The 17,358-nt window shown below is 34.8% G+C and overlaps 1 protein-coding gene across 1 annotated transcript; it reads right to left on the bottom strand.

Moving 5' to 3' along the window:
• Positions 1-2,717: 2,717 nt before the first annotated feature.
• On the bottom strand, positions 2,718-11,446 carry LOC139885260 (DNA gyrase subunit A, chloroplastic/mitochondrial-like). The gene is given in 29 exon segments (XM_071869188.1): positions 2,718-2,844; positions 3,560-3,685; positions 3,821-3,920; positions 4,009-4,063; positions 4,149-4,279; positions 4,523-4,652; positions 4,798-4,899; positions 4,987-5,151; positions 5,239-5,320; positions 5,472-5,629; positions 5,758-5,883; positions 6,220-6,309; positions 6,413-6,483; positions 6,765-6,858; positions 7,196-7,282; positions 7,694-7,742; positions 8,172-8,260; positions 8,374-8,439; positions 8,596-8,618; positions 8,621-8,657; positions 8,767-8,875; positions 9,041-9,111; positions 9,713-9,799; positions 9,913-10,011; positions 10,112-10,156; positions 10,290-10,391; positions 10,474-10,539; positions 10,636-10,705; positions 11,058-11,446. Coding segments are annotated over 29 exon segments (2,946 nt in total).
• Between the last annotated feature and the right edge of the window lie 5,912 nt (positions 11,447-17,358).

The raw sequence follows: 17,358 nt of genomic DNA, 5'->3' as shown, positions 1-17,358 counted from the left end.
GAAAGAAATATGGACTGTTAAGAATAAGTTCTAACACTTGGCTTCAAATCATAATTAAAGAGCAGCAGATAGAATATTTTTCTCGAAAAAGATTTATAAATAAGAACAAAATTAGTTTCGTTCTAATTATGATTTTTTTTTTAATCTTTTTTGAGTGTCAGTTACTTCACGGTGGTGTAAATTAATGGGGCTAAAATTCAAACAATGTTTTAATATTTGAAATTAGACTAATTCTAAATTTTTCTGAGGACTAGGCCATTGCACAAGTTTATTAAACTTGGACATAAAGAGATTTGATGTTAAAATGTTTTCTGATTAGGAGAAATTACACAAGATGGTATGTGTTATGTTGCCAATCGATAAAATGATCTTTCATAAGGATGGATATGCTCCAAGACTAAAAATGTTTAGCAAAGTAATAGCGGAACGAAATTTCAGGGACTAAAGACTAAAAATTGTGGAGAAAAATGATTGTTGGTCTTGGCCAAATAATTAAGCTACTTAAAATCATGGTTACACACACCCTCTTGCTTCTCTCTTTAGTCCGATATGACCCGTAGAAACTAGATCTAAGGCAACCTACTCTATCAATTAATATAGAGTCACGTATGTATGTCTGTGTGTGTATATATATATATATAATTTATAATAAAACTACATAAACTTTGCTATCATTATCGAAGATCATTTAGTTAACTTCACAATAAAAATGTACTTAAACTTAAGAGGTAACAAAATTTTGGAAAAAAAAATATACACATACCGTATCTGGTAAATCGTTAATCCGATGAAACATATAAATAAATTAAAAGATATCTTCATTTTCCAGATATCTTCGCCAATTCATCATCGATATTTTTAGCTCTTTTAGTGAAGAAGATAAAAAGTTGTGGTAGTAATGGTGGTGGGTGTGAGACGTACGTTGAGATGCTTCTTATCGATGGATTATCGATAAAATCAAGGCAACGAGTTACAATATTTAAATCATTTTACGGTTTTGAAAATAATGTAATTTACATTTTTATTCATTACAATATATAAATATTTTTTGTTTTGTTGTCACATATCTATAAATAAATTACCTCTATATTTTTATTTTTATTGTTTTTTTAATCTTTGATTATGAATATCTACACCATTGCGTGTCTAAACTTAGGGTAATATGCTAAATACACGAAATATATACTTGCTCCTGACCATTTGCGTTTTATTAAAATGACATGTTGGACCTACACTCCACCCAGCCACCAATTTATAAATAAAAATTAACGGAGTTAGTCTACAAATGTTATCATAAAGAATCATCGATCGAAAACAGACACCCGTAAGAATCAGATGTTATGTGTGTAACGGCGTTTGAAAGAATGTTAAGTTTCTGTTAAGAAAACTCTCCGTTAAGTGACAAACAAGTCTACAGCTTACTTGATGCAGAGGGTAAAATAGTCAAAGTCATATAAATTTCGTGATTTCAGTAAATTAATTTGTGAGAATAGCATACTTTTTTTATAAAAAAAAAATTAGGAATAGCATACTTCTAAATAAGTTATTGATTATTTTAGTACATACATTACACATATAATCAAGAATTTTTAATATAATTAGGGAAAAACTTCTCTTAAGAAGATGGGTCTACAACCAACCACCATTAAAATCTTTTACATGTGGTATTTGTTAAAATGTTTTCTGATAAGGAGAAATTACACAAGATCATATGGTATGTGTTGTGTTACCAATGTTTAAAATGATCTATGATAATGATGGATATGCTCCAAGGACCAAAATGTTAAATTAGCAAAGTAATAACGGAACAAAATTTAACTGACTAATTAACGACTAAAAAATGTGAAGAAAATTGATTGTTGGTTTTGTCCATATAAAATATAAAACTAAAAAATAAACCTAACGAGATACGAATTAATTAAAGAGATTTACGTTGACATGAGATCACCAACATTATAATGATTGATAAATACAATTTTTTTTTTTTTTTTTTTTATTTTTTTTTACTTTTGCCAGCGGACGAGGTGTAGGACGAAGCAGCAAATTGTCTCTGTTGTGGTGCTAGTTAGACGTACATATTCTTGGAATATTGATGATCAGTTCTAAGATTATTTTCTTGGTTGCACCCAGAAGACATCTATACATAAACTGCAAGACACAATTAGGATTAGCTAGGATGCATGAGAAGCAATTAAAATAGAATCAAGTGTAAATTCGTTTTTGAGAATATATATGATACTTCCAAGAATCAATATATTATATCGATGGTGTCAAGCATCATGCATCTGAGTTGGGTGTCAGAATTCTCGACGAGATTGGAAAACTAAGTTAAACTTTGCTATTTCATTATCGAAGATCATTTAATCAGCTTCATAAATGCTATATATATAATGATAAAAAATTGTACATAAACTTATAAGGTAATAATTTAATATATATACCTCTGATAAATCGTTAATCCGATGAGACATGAATCAAAAGTTATCTTCATTTGACATCTTTGCCCATTCATTATCGATATCTTTAGCCCTCTAGTGAAGAAGATCAAAAGTTATGGTGATGGGAATGGTGGGGATGGAGTTTGAGACGTACGTTGAGTTGCTTTTATCGATGAATTTTCGATAAGATCAAGGGAGCGAGTTATAGTATTTAAATAATTTTACGGTTTAAAAATAAAGTAATATACGATTTTTCCATTTATATTTTTATTGTTTTATTTATCTTTGATCGTCAATCTTAACGTCATTGCATGCATGCATTACCAACTCACCTTCTAAACAAGCCTGATTTTTTATATTCGAGATCGTTAATTTTCCGTCAATCTTATCTGATCCCGAGCAGCCTCTGTAAACAAACAGTAGTTAACAAGAGATCAGCAACATTCATTGATAAGTAATTTTGTTTATTTTTAAACTTCGTTATGGAACTTCCAAGTTAAAGGTTTTTTTTCTTTTTTTTTTTTTGATAATACTTCCAAGTTAAAGTTACGAGTTCCAAAAATGCCAAATCTATAAGTAGACCCCACATACAGTTTCTTTCTTGTACCCCACCCACGGCCACTTTCTTTCTTCTAAGTAGACCCAAGTCCCAACAGACATTTTCACCTTTCTTGCATGTAGACCCCACAATCTTCCTTTTCCTCGTATGTAGACCCCACATTCTATAGCTGCTGACTGAACTTTTTGAAAACCAAATGGTAGTTGACTAGTAGTATGGTTCCTAACTTGAATGTTAACATGAAAAAAACCTTGAATGTTCTAGAAGTTGTTTGTAACCCCCAAAAATGCTTACATGTTATTGTATTCGAATGGATAGTTTGCATTACGAATTTATTAAAAATATATATATATATATATGTTGAATTGTTGATAATTTCAAATCATTGAAACGTTGTACACAAACATGAAACTATTGGTCAATTTCATTTTTTGAGAACAAAGGTTACACAATCTCAATTACCAAAATTACTGCAAAAATGCACCTTGCAGATTTCTAACCATGTTCTAACTTGTCAGCTAGATTTACAAAAAAATAGAAATGCGACTCGAATTTTTCTTACAAAGCGACGGAAATGTTTCCATCTTCTCCAGTAGGAAGCAACTCCTCAGGGTCGGGATCGGTGGCAGATATCAACGATGCCGATTGTATCTTTCCGGCGTAATCCAGCCGCATCAAGATAACACCCCTACACAAAAATATACTATTAAGTTAGAAAAATATCAAAGATTTTATAACTAATAGGTAAATATCATACATATAGCAGAACATACTAGGTAAAACAGGACGAATAAACTCCGAAACATTTTCAATTCTGTCCTACCTTGCATAACGGGACTGTATTGAAACATCACGAACTTTAATCCGATTAACCGTGCCACTTTGGCTGACTAGAACTACTTGTTCATCACTTTCCCCATCCTCTGTAAAAAGATTAAACAAAGAAAAACTGAAAATGGCTGCATTGTTTTAAAAGAGGAAAAAATGACACCATCATCAAGTAAATGTTACCTGCCAGTGAATAACCAACAACAAAGACTGCTGACAGACGGTCCTCAGCGGAGAACTAACAAAACATTGACAGAGTGAAAGAAAACCCCAACATATAAACGGAAAATATAAGGAAAAAAAATGTGTCTTCAAGGATGTACCTTGTAACCTATCAATCCAACTCTGTTCAAACGTGACTGTTTGAAAGCACTCAGTGGAACCCTCTTCCCATGACCATTCTCAGATATAAACAAAAGCCATGGTGGACCACTCACGACCTTGCCGCTGTTAAAGTGTATGAGAAAAACATAAAACAGCTCATCAGGCTCGGATGAACAGTTAAACTCAAGATAGGTGGCACCATGGGAGCCATCCCCAAATATCAATCGAAATTTCATATTTATATCAAGTAAAGCAAAAATAGACATCAAAATTCAGTTTAAACTAATAAGCTTGCGAAATTACCTGCTCAGGTGGTCTTCAGACACAGACTCCAAGTCTTTCGACGCAGCCTCCAAGTCTTTCGCCTCTGAATCGGACTCATCAGACGCTGACGCTAAATCTTTCCGCAAGGAAGCTGGTATTATGTCCACGCTTGCAATCTTATCTCCGTCTTTCAGCCTCATGGCAACCTGGCCCCTCGTATTTCTGCTTAATGCTCGTACCTGTAACTCGAAACAAAAACCAAATGTACAGATATAAGCTACAAGAATGAGGGGAATTATATATGAAAGTTTCAATGAGCCAATGACAATGAGCTTCTTGACTAAACTAACAATTCATGATAACAAAAATGAAGAGTCAACTTACAGTTTCACAAGTACTTAGAATGACCATTCCATTCTGTGAAGCCATGGCCACAAGATCGTCCTTGGCACATAAGCGAACCCATTTCAGCTCGTCTCCTGGAACCTGGATAGTGAAAGTGTTAATTAGTTTCAACTGTTTTAAGGAGAATTACATCTAGGAAATAATAACACAGTGCAATAGAAGTCCAACCAATTGAATGGCTATGATGCCTGTTGACCGAATAGCTGAGAAAGAGTTTAAAGACACTTTCTTGATGTAGCCATCCACTGTAAGCATCAGGAGAAACTGATCTTCGGTAAACTCGCTCACGGGAATTATTGAAGTTATTTTCTCACCCTCGGTTAAAGATAAGATCTGTGTTCAGCATGGAAAACAAGAGCAAGAGAACCTTAGTAGTCATGCTGAAGAAAATATTCACAACTTTTGCAAAACACTAAATACCTGGACCAATGGTGTGCCAGCAGCATTCCTCGAGCACTCAGGTATTTTATATGCTCTAGATGAGTATACGATACCCCGATCACTGTAAAAGTAGATGGGTAAAAGAAGTAGAGAGAAAATATTAGCAGAGTATGACACATAAAGTTCAAAGATACTTTTCAAGGTGATGAAACAAAAAGGAAGCAGCATACAGAAAACACAGAACGAACATAGAAACACAAAACGCTAAGTACCTGAAATACAGAACATGGTCATGTGCCCGGCAAACGATAAAGTCAGACATTGAATCGTTTACTCTCAACTTTCCAACAGATTTACCAATGGTTCCACGAGTTTGAAGAGAAAATGTGTTGGGTTTCATCCTCTTGACATAACCTTTCTCACTGATTGCCTGAAAATTAAAGTGAATATTGTAGCAGAAAAACTTCTAAGGTAGCTAACAAATAGAGAAATTGCTTCATATACTTTGTAAACAGAACCCCTTCAAATAAACCGTCAGCACTACTTAATGACTCGTACCAGTAGCATTTCATCATTCGGGATAACATCGATGTCCTCCAGTTGACCACCATCAGAGTCCTCCAGCATTGACCTTCTGGGAGTGGCGAACTTGTTCTTGAGCTCATTTGCTTCTTGCTCTATCACCTAAAATTCAAATAGAAAGTAAATCTGATGTATTATTAACACGTGGGTAGCTACAAAGCATACATGAGAAATTTGAAAGGAAATTCATGCACATACATTGTGGAATATCTAAATTACAAAACTTGCAGAAGTAAAGATTGTGATTTATGGTTACGATTGTGACAACTTGCATGATCTAGATTTAGAATGATAAAGAACAGAAGCAAGTTCATAATTTCAAAAACGTAAGGCAGAGACCAGCGGCATATATAAATCAAACAATCATCTGGAGACCTTTAGAAGATTGACAATAACATATAGACATCTCAAGGTAAAAGTATAAGATTGCTGCTTTACCTGCAGAATGTTCCTCTTGCTGGATAATAGTTCCTCGAGCTTTGAAATCTGTTCTGTCAAGGATTTGCATTCATCAACAAACTTCTTTCTCTACACAACAAGAATTATATCACTTTCAGAGATGCTGGTACTGAAAACTTGTTACTTAAACACAATCGCAAGGCCAAACAGCGATGGCATGATAAGTATGAACCTCAAGAAGGGTAAGTCTTCTTAGGTTAATATCCAATATTGCATCAGCTTGCTTCTCAGAAAGATTGAATTCTGCAATGTGAGTCGAAAAGAATATTTAGACAATTAAATTAACCAGTCCATCCTTCAAGACAGAAGCTATGGGAGACGACCCAATATGTATGCAAGACCTTGCATGAAGTTACTCTATAATAACATCTTCAGTCAGAAGGTCAGAGTTGATCGATAGTATTGCAAACATAAGATTAGGTCATTGACTGTATGACTGACAGAAGGATTGATCTACACTATATATGGGAACATCATGATCTAAAAAATGGATTGTTTTAGCATCACAATAAAAGGAATATTACCTGTCATCAGCCCAGAAGATGCAGCTGCATTGCTGGAAGCAGCTCTAATTGTACGGATCACTCCATCCAAATTATCAAGCCCCACCACAACACCCTAAGCCCACAAAGAGGACCAATAAACAAAAATACATCAGGAAGTATTCTATGGTCTAATAACAGTTAAGAGCAAACTGATGTGGATAATGTTTCTTTTCAACATGTATGTAAGTTGTCACAAACTCCTCTCTTCAAGTTCAGATTCTAATTTAATACCAAGCTTAATAATTCAAGAAACATTTCATTTTGACATCTGCGCTTCTGTTTGAAATGAATAAGAAACTTAGCCAGTAACATGTGATCTTCACTTATTATCTATTGAACATGCATAACTGAAGATAGCACGAGTTCTGAGATGGCTGTTTCGAGTACTAGAGCAATCGCATTAAAAGTACCTCAACAATATGTCTTCTTTCTCCAGCTTGAGTAAGTTTGTACTTTGCACGCCTCTCCACAACAGAGCACCTGAAGTCTAAGAATGCCTAGAGAAAAAATAAGACGAACAGAGATGTTACTATATGATACTGCACATAATAGGGAAAAAAAAAAGAGAGAATAAAAATAGATTGCATAAGACAAGTTTCTACAGTGTAATATGGTCAGGACTGAAGCATGATTTCTATGAGTTGGGATGTGAATGAACTGTATTTCATCCCTATTTAGAGGCCGTATGGCTCAAAAGTCCTTTTGGACTTTTGAGCTTTTGTACAAAAGTAACAGTATGTTACTTTTGAAAAGTAACAGTGTAAAGAGAGAGAAAAAGTTACAGTTTTTTATCCAACCAAACACTAAGTTACTTTTTCGAACCCCAACAGTACTCCAAAAGTACCTCCAAAAGCTTAAACATACGCACCCTTAGTGGGCAAGACAACAAAATATAAGTAAACAGTCACCTGAAGTATTTCCTTCAGACCCATCAGCTTGGGATGTCCTTCAAGTATACTGTGGATTAAGCAAATGGAAAAGTATGTTTAAAGGAAAAAATCATTAAGAAATTTAAAAGAGCGCGCAAGGAAACAAAATTTTATGCAAAAAATTAGGCAGAAAAGCCAAATAGGCCACAGTCAACATTTTGTTGGTGTAATCAATGAAAAAGTCGTTATTTTCACGTTTATCGTAAAAAAGAAACCATATAATCTAGTTGTGGTCCTCTTTGAGAAACATTATCATGTACTTCCCATCCATTGCATAAGGTAGGCGGAGTCCTATAATTAGCATTTTGTACTAAACACAGCTATCCATTCTGTACTATTAGACATAACATGATGATATTCGTTTCAATTATTTACATCAAAGAACCAAACAACATCTATACGGCATGCATGATCTTATTTTCTCCACATCCTGGTAGTAAAAAAGAGGCCTACTTACCCCACCATGTTGCAGCTAAAGCTAGACTGGAGAGCTGTGAGACGATAAAGGTTATTGAGAACAATTGATGGATCTGCCCCTCGTTTAAGCTGACAAGAAGAAAATCAGAAAGACATTTCAGTAACAGATATTGCGCATACTTATGAAATAATATGTACAACTAAAATCCAAAGAAAGCCTGGTAGTCAAAGTTGGCAGATACCTCAATGACTACGCGCATTCCTGAACGGTCACTTTCATCCCGAATATCAGTAATGCCATCTAAACTCTGTTAAAAAGAGACGTTAAGAGCAACAAAAAGTGCAAAAATAAAACTCATTTCTCATTTTACAGAGCTGAACTAAAGATTGCAACTAACAGTAGTTTCATGTTCAACTAGAGTCCGAAAATGTTTGATTTGATACATACGAAAAACATAACAAACCTTGCTCTCAACAAGTTCAGCAATTTTTCTACAAGTGAGGCTTTGTTTGTTTGATAAGGAACCTGTTCACAGAGAAACATCAAATAAGAATTATTCTACATGCAACTCTCTGAATAAATTCTGCAAGTATGCACGCCAATGCAAACCTGCACTAGAGATAGAGTTACTGACCTCCTTTATGATAATTGCGCTTCGCTTCGTTCTAGAGTCAATCAATTCAATATCAGTTTTTCCTCTGACTACCACACGACCTCGCCCGGTTCGATATGCCTCTAAGACCCTGAAAAAGTATCATGAAACCCATTTTTTATATGGTACTGTAAGTGACAGAATGTACAAGCATGAGTATCTACACTAAAACAACAGGGCATATTCCCAGTGAGCAAATTTTCAGTTACTGCATCAATATGCAGTTCACAGAAAATTCAAAGATGAAGAAACTTACCCCCGGTTCCCCATTATTAGTCCCCCAGTCGGAAAGTCAGGTCCCGGCATGTATTCCAACAATTCTTGCAACTGCCACAAATCAAAAATACAAATGAACTACCCAAAAACACATTGTAAAGGAGCATAGAAATACTGCTATACAAGAATATCAAAACACTATCATTTCAGACCAAGATACAGTTCCCTGAATATTTTAACCGTTAAACCCATGGGGCAAAATGCATACTCCTGTATGAGTGTATATTTTGCAAATCTGCTAGCATTTATAAAAAAAAGAAAAGGAATGAACCATCAATGCAATTGATTTTTACTTTTAGCAAAATAATTCAATTGATGACTCTGTAATAGATTGTTTATCACAAAGTGCACATCAGCACGTGAAACCAAGGAACTGAATGTGCTGATGACATACAAAAATTAGCGATCAGACTAAGCAAAATAGAAATTAGTAAACTACCACCCAAGAAATATTAGGGAGGCCATCAATGGTAATTGGCGCGAACAATAGAGTCGATTACACAATCTTCCTTCACACCATCATAATGACCAAAAAAAAATATTTCAAATTAAGCTAGATGAACACATGGTCAATGAATTAAGAACTGACAAATAGTAATCTAAAAAAAACAGATTATTTAGCTAAACAGTACAGCTAAGGTTTATCTCTTACTGATGCATCTGGATTCCGAATCAAGGCACATAGTACATCTACCACCTCTCCCAAATTATGAGGAGGAATATTGGTTGCCATTCCAACCTGTGAAACAAATGGAAATACATTGCCTAGTTCCAAACAGTAATGGAAGGGATTTATTGAAAATTTACAAAAATGATAGCATTAAAGAACAAACTTAATGAAAAATAGATTACCGCAATTCCAGAAGAACCATTCAACAACAAAGTTGGAAGCCGCGCAGGAAGAAGTGATGGCTCCTTTTGGGAATTATCGAAATTCGGAACATAATCAATCTGAAGAAAATGAGAAATGAAACACAAAATCCAGATGGCATAACTAAGCTTGAGAAATAGGAAGCAAAAAGCACAAGCGATCAAGCAGTAAGGGACATACGGTATTTAACTCTATATCTGCCAACAACATTGCTTCAGTGAGTCCCTGCAAAAGACAAGAATTTCAAGCAATTCAAACGAAAAAAGAAAGTGAAAAAAAGGTAAAATCCTCTGAATCAAAGCAATTGACAGCTTAACAGAAGAAAAACATTAGATAAATTTAATAAGTTGAAACATACTTCCAATCGGCACTCTGTGTAACGCATAGCAGCTGGAGGGTCTGAATCAATTGAGCCAAAATTCCCATGACCTTGGATAAGAGGGCATCTTAAAGAGAAATCCTGCATTTAAGATCTTTGGTTTAGTTCCAAGTAACTACAACGAAAAATAAATAAATATATAAATAAAAACTGTCATCCTTACCTGTGCCATTCGCACCAATGAATCATAGACTGCATTGTCCCCGTGTGGATGAAATTTACCTAATACCTGAAAGAAGAGCACAAAAACAACAGTGTTCAATCTCACTCATAGAGAAACCACCAAAACCACAGGTTCGTAAGAAACCATGATATAGAAGCTGACCTCTCCAACAACTCTAGCACATTTCTTGAAAGGTTTTTTCGATGAAAGACCCAATTCATGCATTGCATATCTGCATGAAATTTGCAAGACCAATTATCAGCTAAGTCAAATATCTTGAATGCAGGATCATTAAGGCTACCAATGCATAAAAGGTTATAAACAGAACTAATACTGTTTTAGCCCGTCACTCAAACAGTAGTTTGGAGCTACATAAATGTGCAAATTCCAAATTCTCTGTTTCCAATTGCAATTGACAAGTGGCTCAGCAGAAACCGAAAAACAACCTCAGACTAAATTAGAATGACCACGTAACTTTCAACAATTGAAAAATGGGTGGGCACAAAAAGGTCCTTTGAGCTGTTTTTATCAATTAAACATGATTTTTTAAAACAAAAAGGTCTACAATTCAGCAGAGAACTCACAGAATCCTACGGTGGACGGGCTTCAAACCATCTCGAACATCAGGTAAAGCTCTTCCAAGCAACACAGATAGTGCATAAGCCATATAGGAATCAGTGGCCTCTTTGTGGAGCTCAACTTCCACCACTCTCCCATCCCCTTCACCACCACCAACGCTCCCATTCCCATTTACCGCCAAAGCAACAACACCAGCATTTTTATTACCATTTTGACCCCCGACGGCTTTAGTAATATCGTCTTTACGCTTGCGCCTGGCGAAATTTGGGCGCGACGATAGGAAGCGAGGAGGCTCCGAGAACGGATGGTGACGAAGTCTGAAGAGACGCGCGGAAGGAAGAGTGAGGTTCCGGCGTATGGCTAAAGAGAAACGAATTGTAGAGCTGAAAGACATTGGCGTAGTGATAGTAGAGTACGGAATTGAGAGAGAAGTCATTCACACCACCATCACAAACGACGATAGTGAGAGAAAGTAGCAGAGCAGTGATAAGAGAAGGAAAAAGAGAAAGAAACTGAGAAAGAGAGGGAAAGTGAAGAAAGACTTGTTAAAAAAGTAAAAATGAAATCTAAAACCCTAGACTGTTTATTTTATTCTCCAATTTGGATCTTTAACTTATACTCTTTAGCCGAATTTACCACGATATTTGTTTTTCTTACAGATTATTCCTCAATTTTACGCTTCACCTAAAACATTAGGTAGGACCATTATTATCTTTTTTTAAAAATCATAGGACCATAATTATCATAAGCTTTTTAAAAATATGGCCTTCCTTCTCATATTATATTTGTTTGGGGTGTAATTGAACATTAACATACGTAAGGGGTATATAGTGAACTTTTGCTATTCAACAAGGACGAGTAAAAATTTGCGCTATGAGAAACTAAAACCCTAAACCCCTCTTCTGCTGGCGTTAATCATCCCCAAACCAAAGATGCAACCTTTCTTCAATTCCTTCCCTCCCCAATTCCAACCTAATGGCTCCAATCCTTCTCTTCCTCAACAGGTAGTAATCTCTCTCATATGAACAAATTGGGTGTTTCTTATTTGTTTTCTATCTGAAAGTAATTTTTTTATTATTGAATTGATAATCTCTTCGCAGGGAAATCCAAGCAACATGCTGCAAGTTCCAGGTGTAATTCAGCCTCAACAACAAATGGGTATGATCAATCCTCAGTTTCCTGGAATGCCGAATTCGAGTGATATGGGGCCACCCGGTTTTTCAAATCCTTCCTGTCCTAATCAATTGGGTGCTTTTGGCCCTGGTCAACAACAACAGCAGCAGCAACACGGTGGTCCGCCTAATATGAACTCGTTTCCGATGGTTCCGGGAGCTGGACAGTTTGGTAATTTTCAGCCACTGATGCCTTTCATGCCCAACATGGGCAATTTTCCTCAGAATATGGGTGGTATGGCAAATGGGCAGCTTGCTATGCAAAATTTGAATCAACTTTTGGCTTTGCAAGCTCAAATTGCAATGCAATTGCAGAACCCTGCTCTTTATAGCAACCCTCAGTTTGGAGGACAACAGAGGATGAACCAAAATATGCAGAACATGGTTCCAAATGGAAATGCTTGGAATCCCTTGCCAATGGTTAATCAGCCGGTACAAGGAAGCTCTGGCGCTGTTCCACCTACACAAAATCAAAATGTGCAATGTAATGGTCTCCCTGGGTCCCAGGTAACTCATACTGCTTTCTCCTTTTGCTGAAAGTTTTTATCAGTTTTTCTACATGTCTGTTAGTCTTTTAAGTGTGTGAGGAATAGAAATTATCTTGTGCCTGTGTAATTATGGATGGATGTGGTTGTATTTTGTTTTTTTTCAACACTATTAAGCTAGCTGAGGGGTGGCTGTCTTGAGTTCAGTGGTATGTTAATAACATAATGAATCGAAAACAATATACAACCAAATCGGGATTGCCTGTGGCTTTTTTTCATTTTTCATTCTAAATCAACTCTGTATCTTCAAGTAACCACGAGTTGTCAATTGTTTCAGGGGAAACCTATGAAAGATGCTCAGAGGAATATTCCAAATCCCAACTGGACTAATTCTCCAGGAAAAAAGTTCAACAACTATCCAAAAGGAGAGGGGTTTAAACGGGGGTATGCAATTTTTCTTCATTGTTTTTGTTGCATTTCATTTCACTACTGGGTTGTGTTTGTCAAGAGTCTTTGCAACTGATAGATTCGTTGGCACAGATTTCAGAAAGGCCAGGGACACAATGCCGGTAATGGAAACAGGAAATTTGGATTTCAAAATGGAAATAGAAATGGTAATAGAAATCAAGGTGTGGAATGTATCTCTATCGTCGTGGTTATTTTTGTATTTTCATTTCCTTTTCTGCAGCTATATAGGATAACGAATACTAGTAAATTGATTTGATTTAGTATCATATCCTATTCTAACACACTGCTCTGCTCCTACCATTATATGCATTAAAAACATAGTAGTAACTTTTAAACTTCTTTGTGTTGTATAGATACGGGTGTTTATTATCTCCTTGTGTATCAGGCCATGGCAATGATAGGGCAACAAAATATGGCTTGGCTCATTCAACCGAGAAACCTACGGAGAAAAGGTATCTTTTATTGATCACATAATCAGTGTGTCTCATCGTTCTTGAAGTTGATTGTGCATAGTAACATTTCTATAGACCCTACTATCTTACTTCTTATGTCTTTATTTATATTTTTGTTCCCTTTTAAATTGAAGATCTCTTGCATTGACCTACACGGAGAAAGAAATTCAACTGTGGCGTGAAGAACGTAAGAAGAATTACCCATCAACAGCCAATATAGAAAAGGTTTGATTAGCTGTTTTACCTGTCTTCCTGTTTTTGTTTTTATTTTACATTGATGACTGATGTTTGACCTGATTATATACAGAAACAGAAAGAAGTCCAAAGAAATTCAGAGGTCATTAGCAGCATGGAAAATGCACGACGTGAAGTATGATCCTTTACCTTTCATCTTTTTACTAGCTAAATTCTTCCATGATGTTGATACCATGGACAAATATATTGACAAATGTTTTCCTACAGCAACTCAGAGAGATTTTGGCAAAGCAGGCTGAGTTAGGAGTTGAAGTTGCAGAAATACCGACACATTATCTGTCGGATTCAGTGACCAAACTGGATGGGAAAGAAGACAATCGAAGGCCAATAGATAATAGAAAGGGAAGATATCAAAACAAGCGTGAGAGAAGAAAAAACAATAAAAATGATAGGTTCAATAAGAAACAGAGGCGGCTTGAAGATAAAAATCCATTGGATGCCTCTTCTTCCGACAAGAGAAAGCCAACTCTTTTGGAGAAGCTTCTCAGTGCGGATATAAGGAAAGATAAAATTCGGTTGCTTCAGGTCTTCAGGTTCATGGCCGTTAATTCATTCTTCAAAGATTGGCCAGACAAGCCTTTGGAGTTCCCTTTGGTGTCGGTCAGAGAAATTCTATCCGTAAACGTTGTCGACGAGAAATCCAGTCCAACGGCAATTGGAAATGATGTAGCTGAAGACCATTTAGACGATAATGAGAATGATGATAGTGATGATGACGATAAGCCTGATGACTTTTGCAACAAGGTTGATGGAAACACTGCTCCAGCTGGAAATTCTCGTGAGGAAACCGAGAAACCTGGGGAGGAAGGAGAAATCATAGACTAGATTTATGTCTTCTGTCTTACTTTTGCGGATAATCTATCTATATATATATATAATAGCAGAAGATGTATAAGAATTGCTTCCAAGTCAGCTATTATAATGTTTCGTATGCTTCTTATGGTGCCAAGTCAGCATTTGTATAAGATACTCCCATTTAATTGAGGTTTTAATGATATTACTACATATTAGTATTAATAAACTACGTTTCTTCTTTACTTCGATAGACCGTCGGAAATTAACTAGGTCGTGTATCTTTTGCGTTACATGGCCAAATATAATGGTTCATATAAATTGTCTTTATCATAAAAAATAATATATATATATATATATATATAAGTTGTCTTTTATACACGTCATTCACTCTCACACTCTCTTTTCGTCAAAAAATTTAGTTTATGAAATTCGATGAGTTTTGCGTAAATTGTAAAACAGGTAGAAGAGTTTTGCGTAAATTGTAAAACAGATAACAGATAAGGTAATTTGATGTACTAAATATTATACATATTTATATTTTCTGCAGAAAATTAAACCTAAACGTTTTATGTTGCATACATTTTATCTCTTCACTCATGTCTTCATTGAATTTCTACGACCATCAAAATTGCTACCAAAAGATATTATTTTTTATTTTTAGATAAAAGATTCTAGCTTGCCACGTTATTTTAAAGAGAAATGATTGGATAGAGAAATTAGTATCAGTTACTATATTTAAATTATCAATCAATTCAATTTTTAAATTTCTAATTTTATATTTACCATCATTCTGATACAGTTCTTCTTTTTCTTTTTTATAGTGAAATATGTTGTTTTCATTATAATTTTTACGGGTACAAACTCTATTGGACAATAACTAATTGTTGAGATTTTAAGTTAATACACATAAATGAAAAGCTATTTATTTTTTTCAATATGTCAGAGACTATTTTGATTAAAAAAAAGGAAAATTATTATTTAATACTATTAAATGAAGTTATTATATTTTACGTGTATTATTTATGGAGAAACTCGAACAAAAAAATTATGATTTTATGATTTCATTAGTACGTGACTTCATGAATGCAAAATGTTTGTATAATATATGTGAAAAGAGAAAAGAAAATTTGTTATGCCTTGACCAACGCATAAGTTTTTTTTTTTTTTGGTAAATTGTGATCGTGATTAATAATTTTATTATACTTTTTCTTTTTAATTTCTTCTCTCATTTTGCTATAATATTATTTGGATCTTCCATGTATACATGGAGGAATTGAAGGACCATTCATATTTGCTTCATTGCGGTACATGTATAGTTCAGTGGATTTTAATTTTGTATGGCTGTGATATTATATTGATGTTTGAAATGATTTGCATAAAATTTCATTGGTAATCCAACTTCTAAGCTATCTCAATGAGAGGTGATCGCACATGAACTTATAATTGATTGATTGAAGTAAATCATTCCCGATGTGAGACTCAATAGTTAAGGATTTGCTTTAGTTGAACTTCATTAAAATTTAAAAGATATTATGTTACTCTATTAATGAGTATCATCATGTTGGATCCAAAATAAAGAAAATTTGATCAAACAGGAGTGACAAGTCATTGCGAATTCGCGTTCAACCCCACTTATATATCTAATTTATTATTTAAAGGGTGTCTTAAGGTGTGTAAATTTATCTAAGAGGGCTGATATGTGGATTGCACAATATATTTATGTATGATGGTTCAATTTTAAGGACGAATTCTTTTGTAACAAAACTTCTAATTGAGATCAACTGGTTTAATTGAGCGGACTTAATATATAATCCATGAGCGGACTTAATATATAATCCATGAACTGCAAAAGCCAACAGTACAACTCGGAGGTAATATATTAACCTGTTTACAACTCGGAGTGAAGTAATAATGTCTAAACAAGCCTACAACTCGAAAATGACGTCAGCTCTCAATAAGTCTACAACTCGGTAATATTCAAATAGGTCATATAAATGTAGTAACTATGCAAGCTAAGCTCTGCCTGAGAGTCTGTTGAATAAGTATCTCGATCATAGTACGTAGTCTTATTCTAGTAGAGGTTGTGCAACAACTTCGAACTATACGTAACCTGAAAATTTTAGTTCAACGTTTTTGAGATTTTATAATCCTGTGAGTAGGCCGTTAATTATAGGAGGGTTTTTTCCTCCCTTATATATTCTAGATTCTATCCCGATAATATTTTGAAAATATTATCATGTAATGCATCACCGGTATCTTACCTGATCGACTAGATGAGTCGATTTTTAGAATAAAATAATATTATTTGTTTATAATAAAAATTGATTTTCAACCAGAGAAATTATTTATTATATATTATTGGCAACACTTTTATCTTGCTTATCGAACCTTTATCGGTTTGCCAATAAAGTCTAATGTCTTTAGCTAGAACAGCTACCTCTTAAATACATCGAACCTTTATCAGCGACCGATAAAATTTAGTATCCTTAGCTAGAACATCTACCTTATAAATACATCGAACATTTATCGGTTGACTGATAAAGTCTAGTGTCCTTTGCTAGAACAGCTACCTTTGCTACTCCTCATCTAGGCTCTAGATGAGCTTCTGAGTCCCGTCGAACCCATGAATCAATTTATGTATTTATCCAATTTTTCCCATGTGGTTGCATATAATAATAA

The sequence above is a fragment of the Rutidosis leptorrhynchoides genome, unplaced genomic scaffold, assembly GCF_046630445.1.
Source record: "Rutidosis leptorrhynchoides isolate AG116_Rl617_1_P2 unplaced genomic scaffold, CSIRO_AGI_Rlap_v1 contig91, whole genome shotgun sequence".
Taxonomy (NCBI): domain Eukaryota; kingdom Viridiplantae; phylum Streptophyta; class Magnoliopsida; order Asterales; family Asteraceae; genus Rutidosis; species Rutidosis leptorrhynchoides.
Note: the sequence above shows the minus strand (reverse complement) of the source record. Positions and strands in the feature narration are given on the sequence as shown.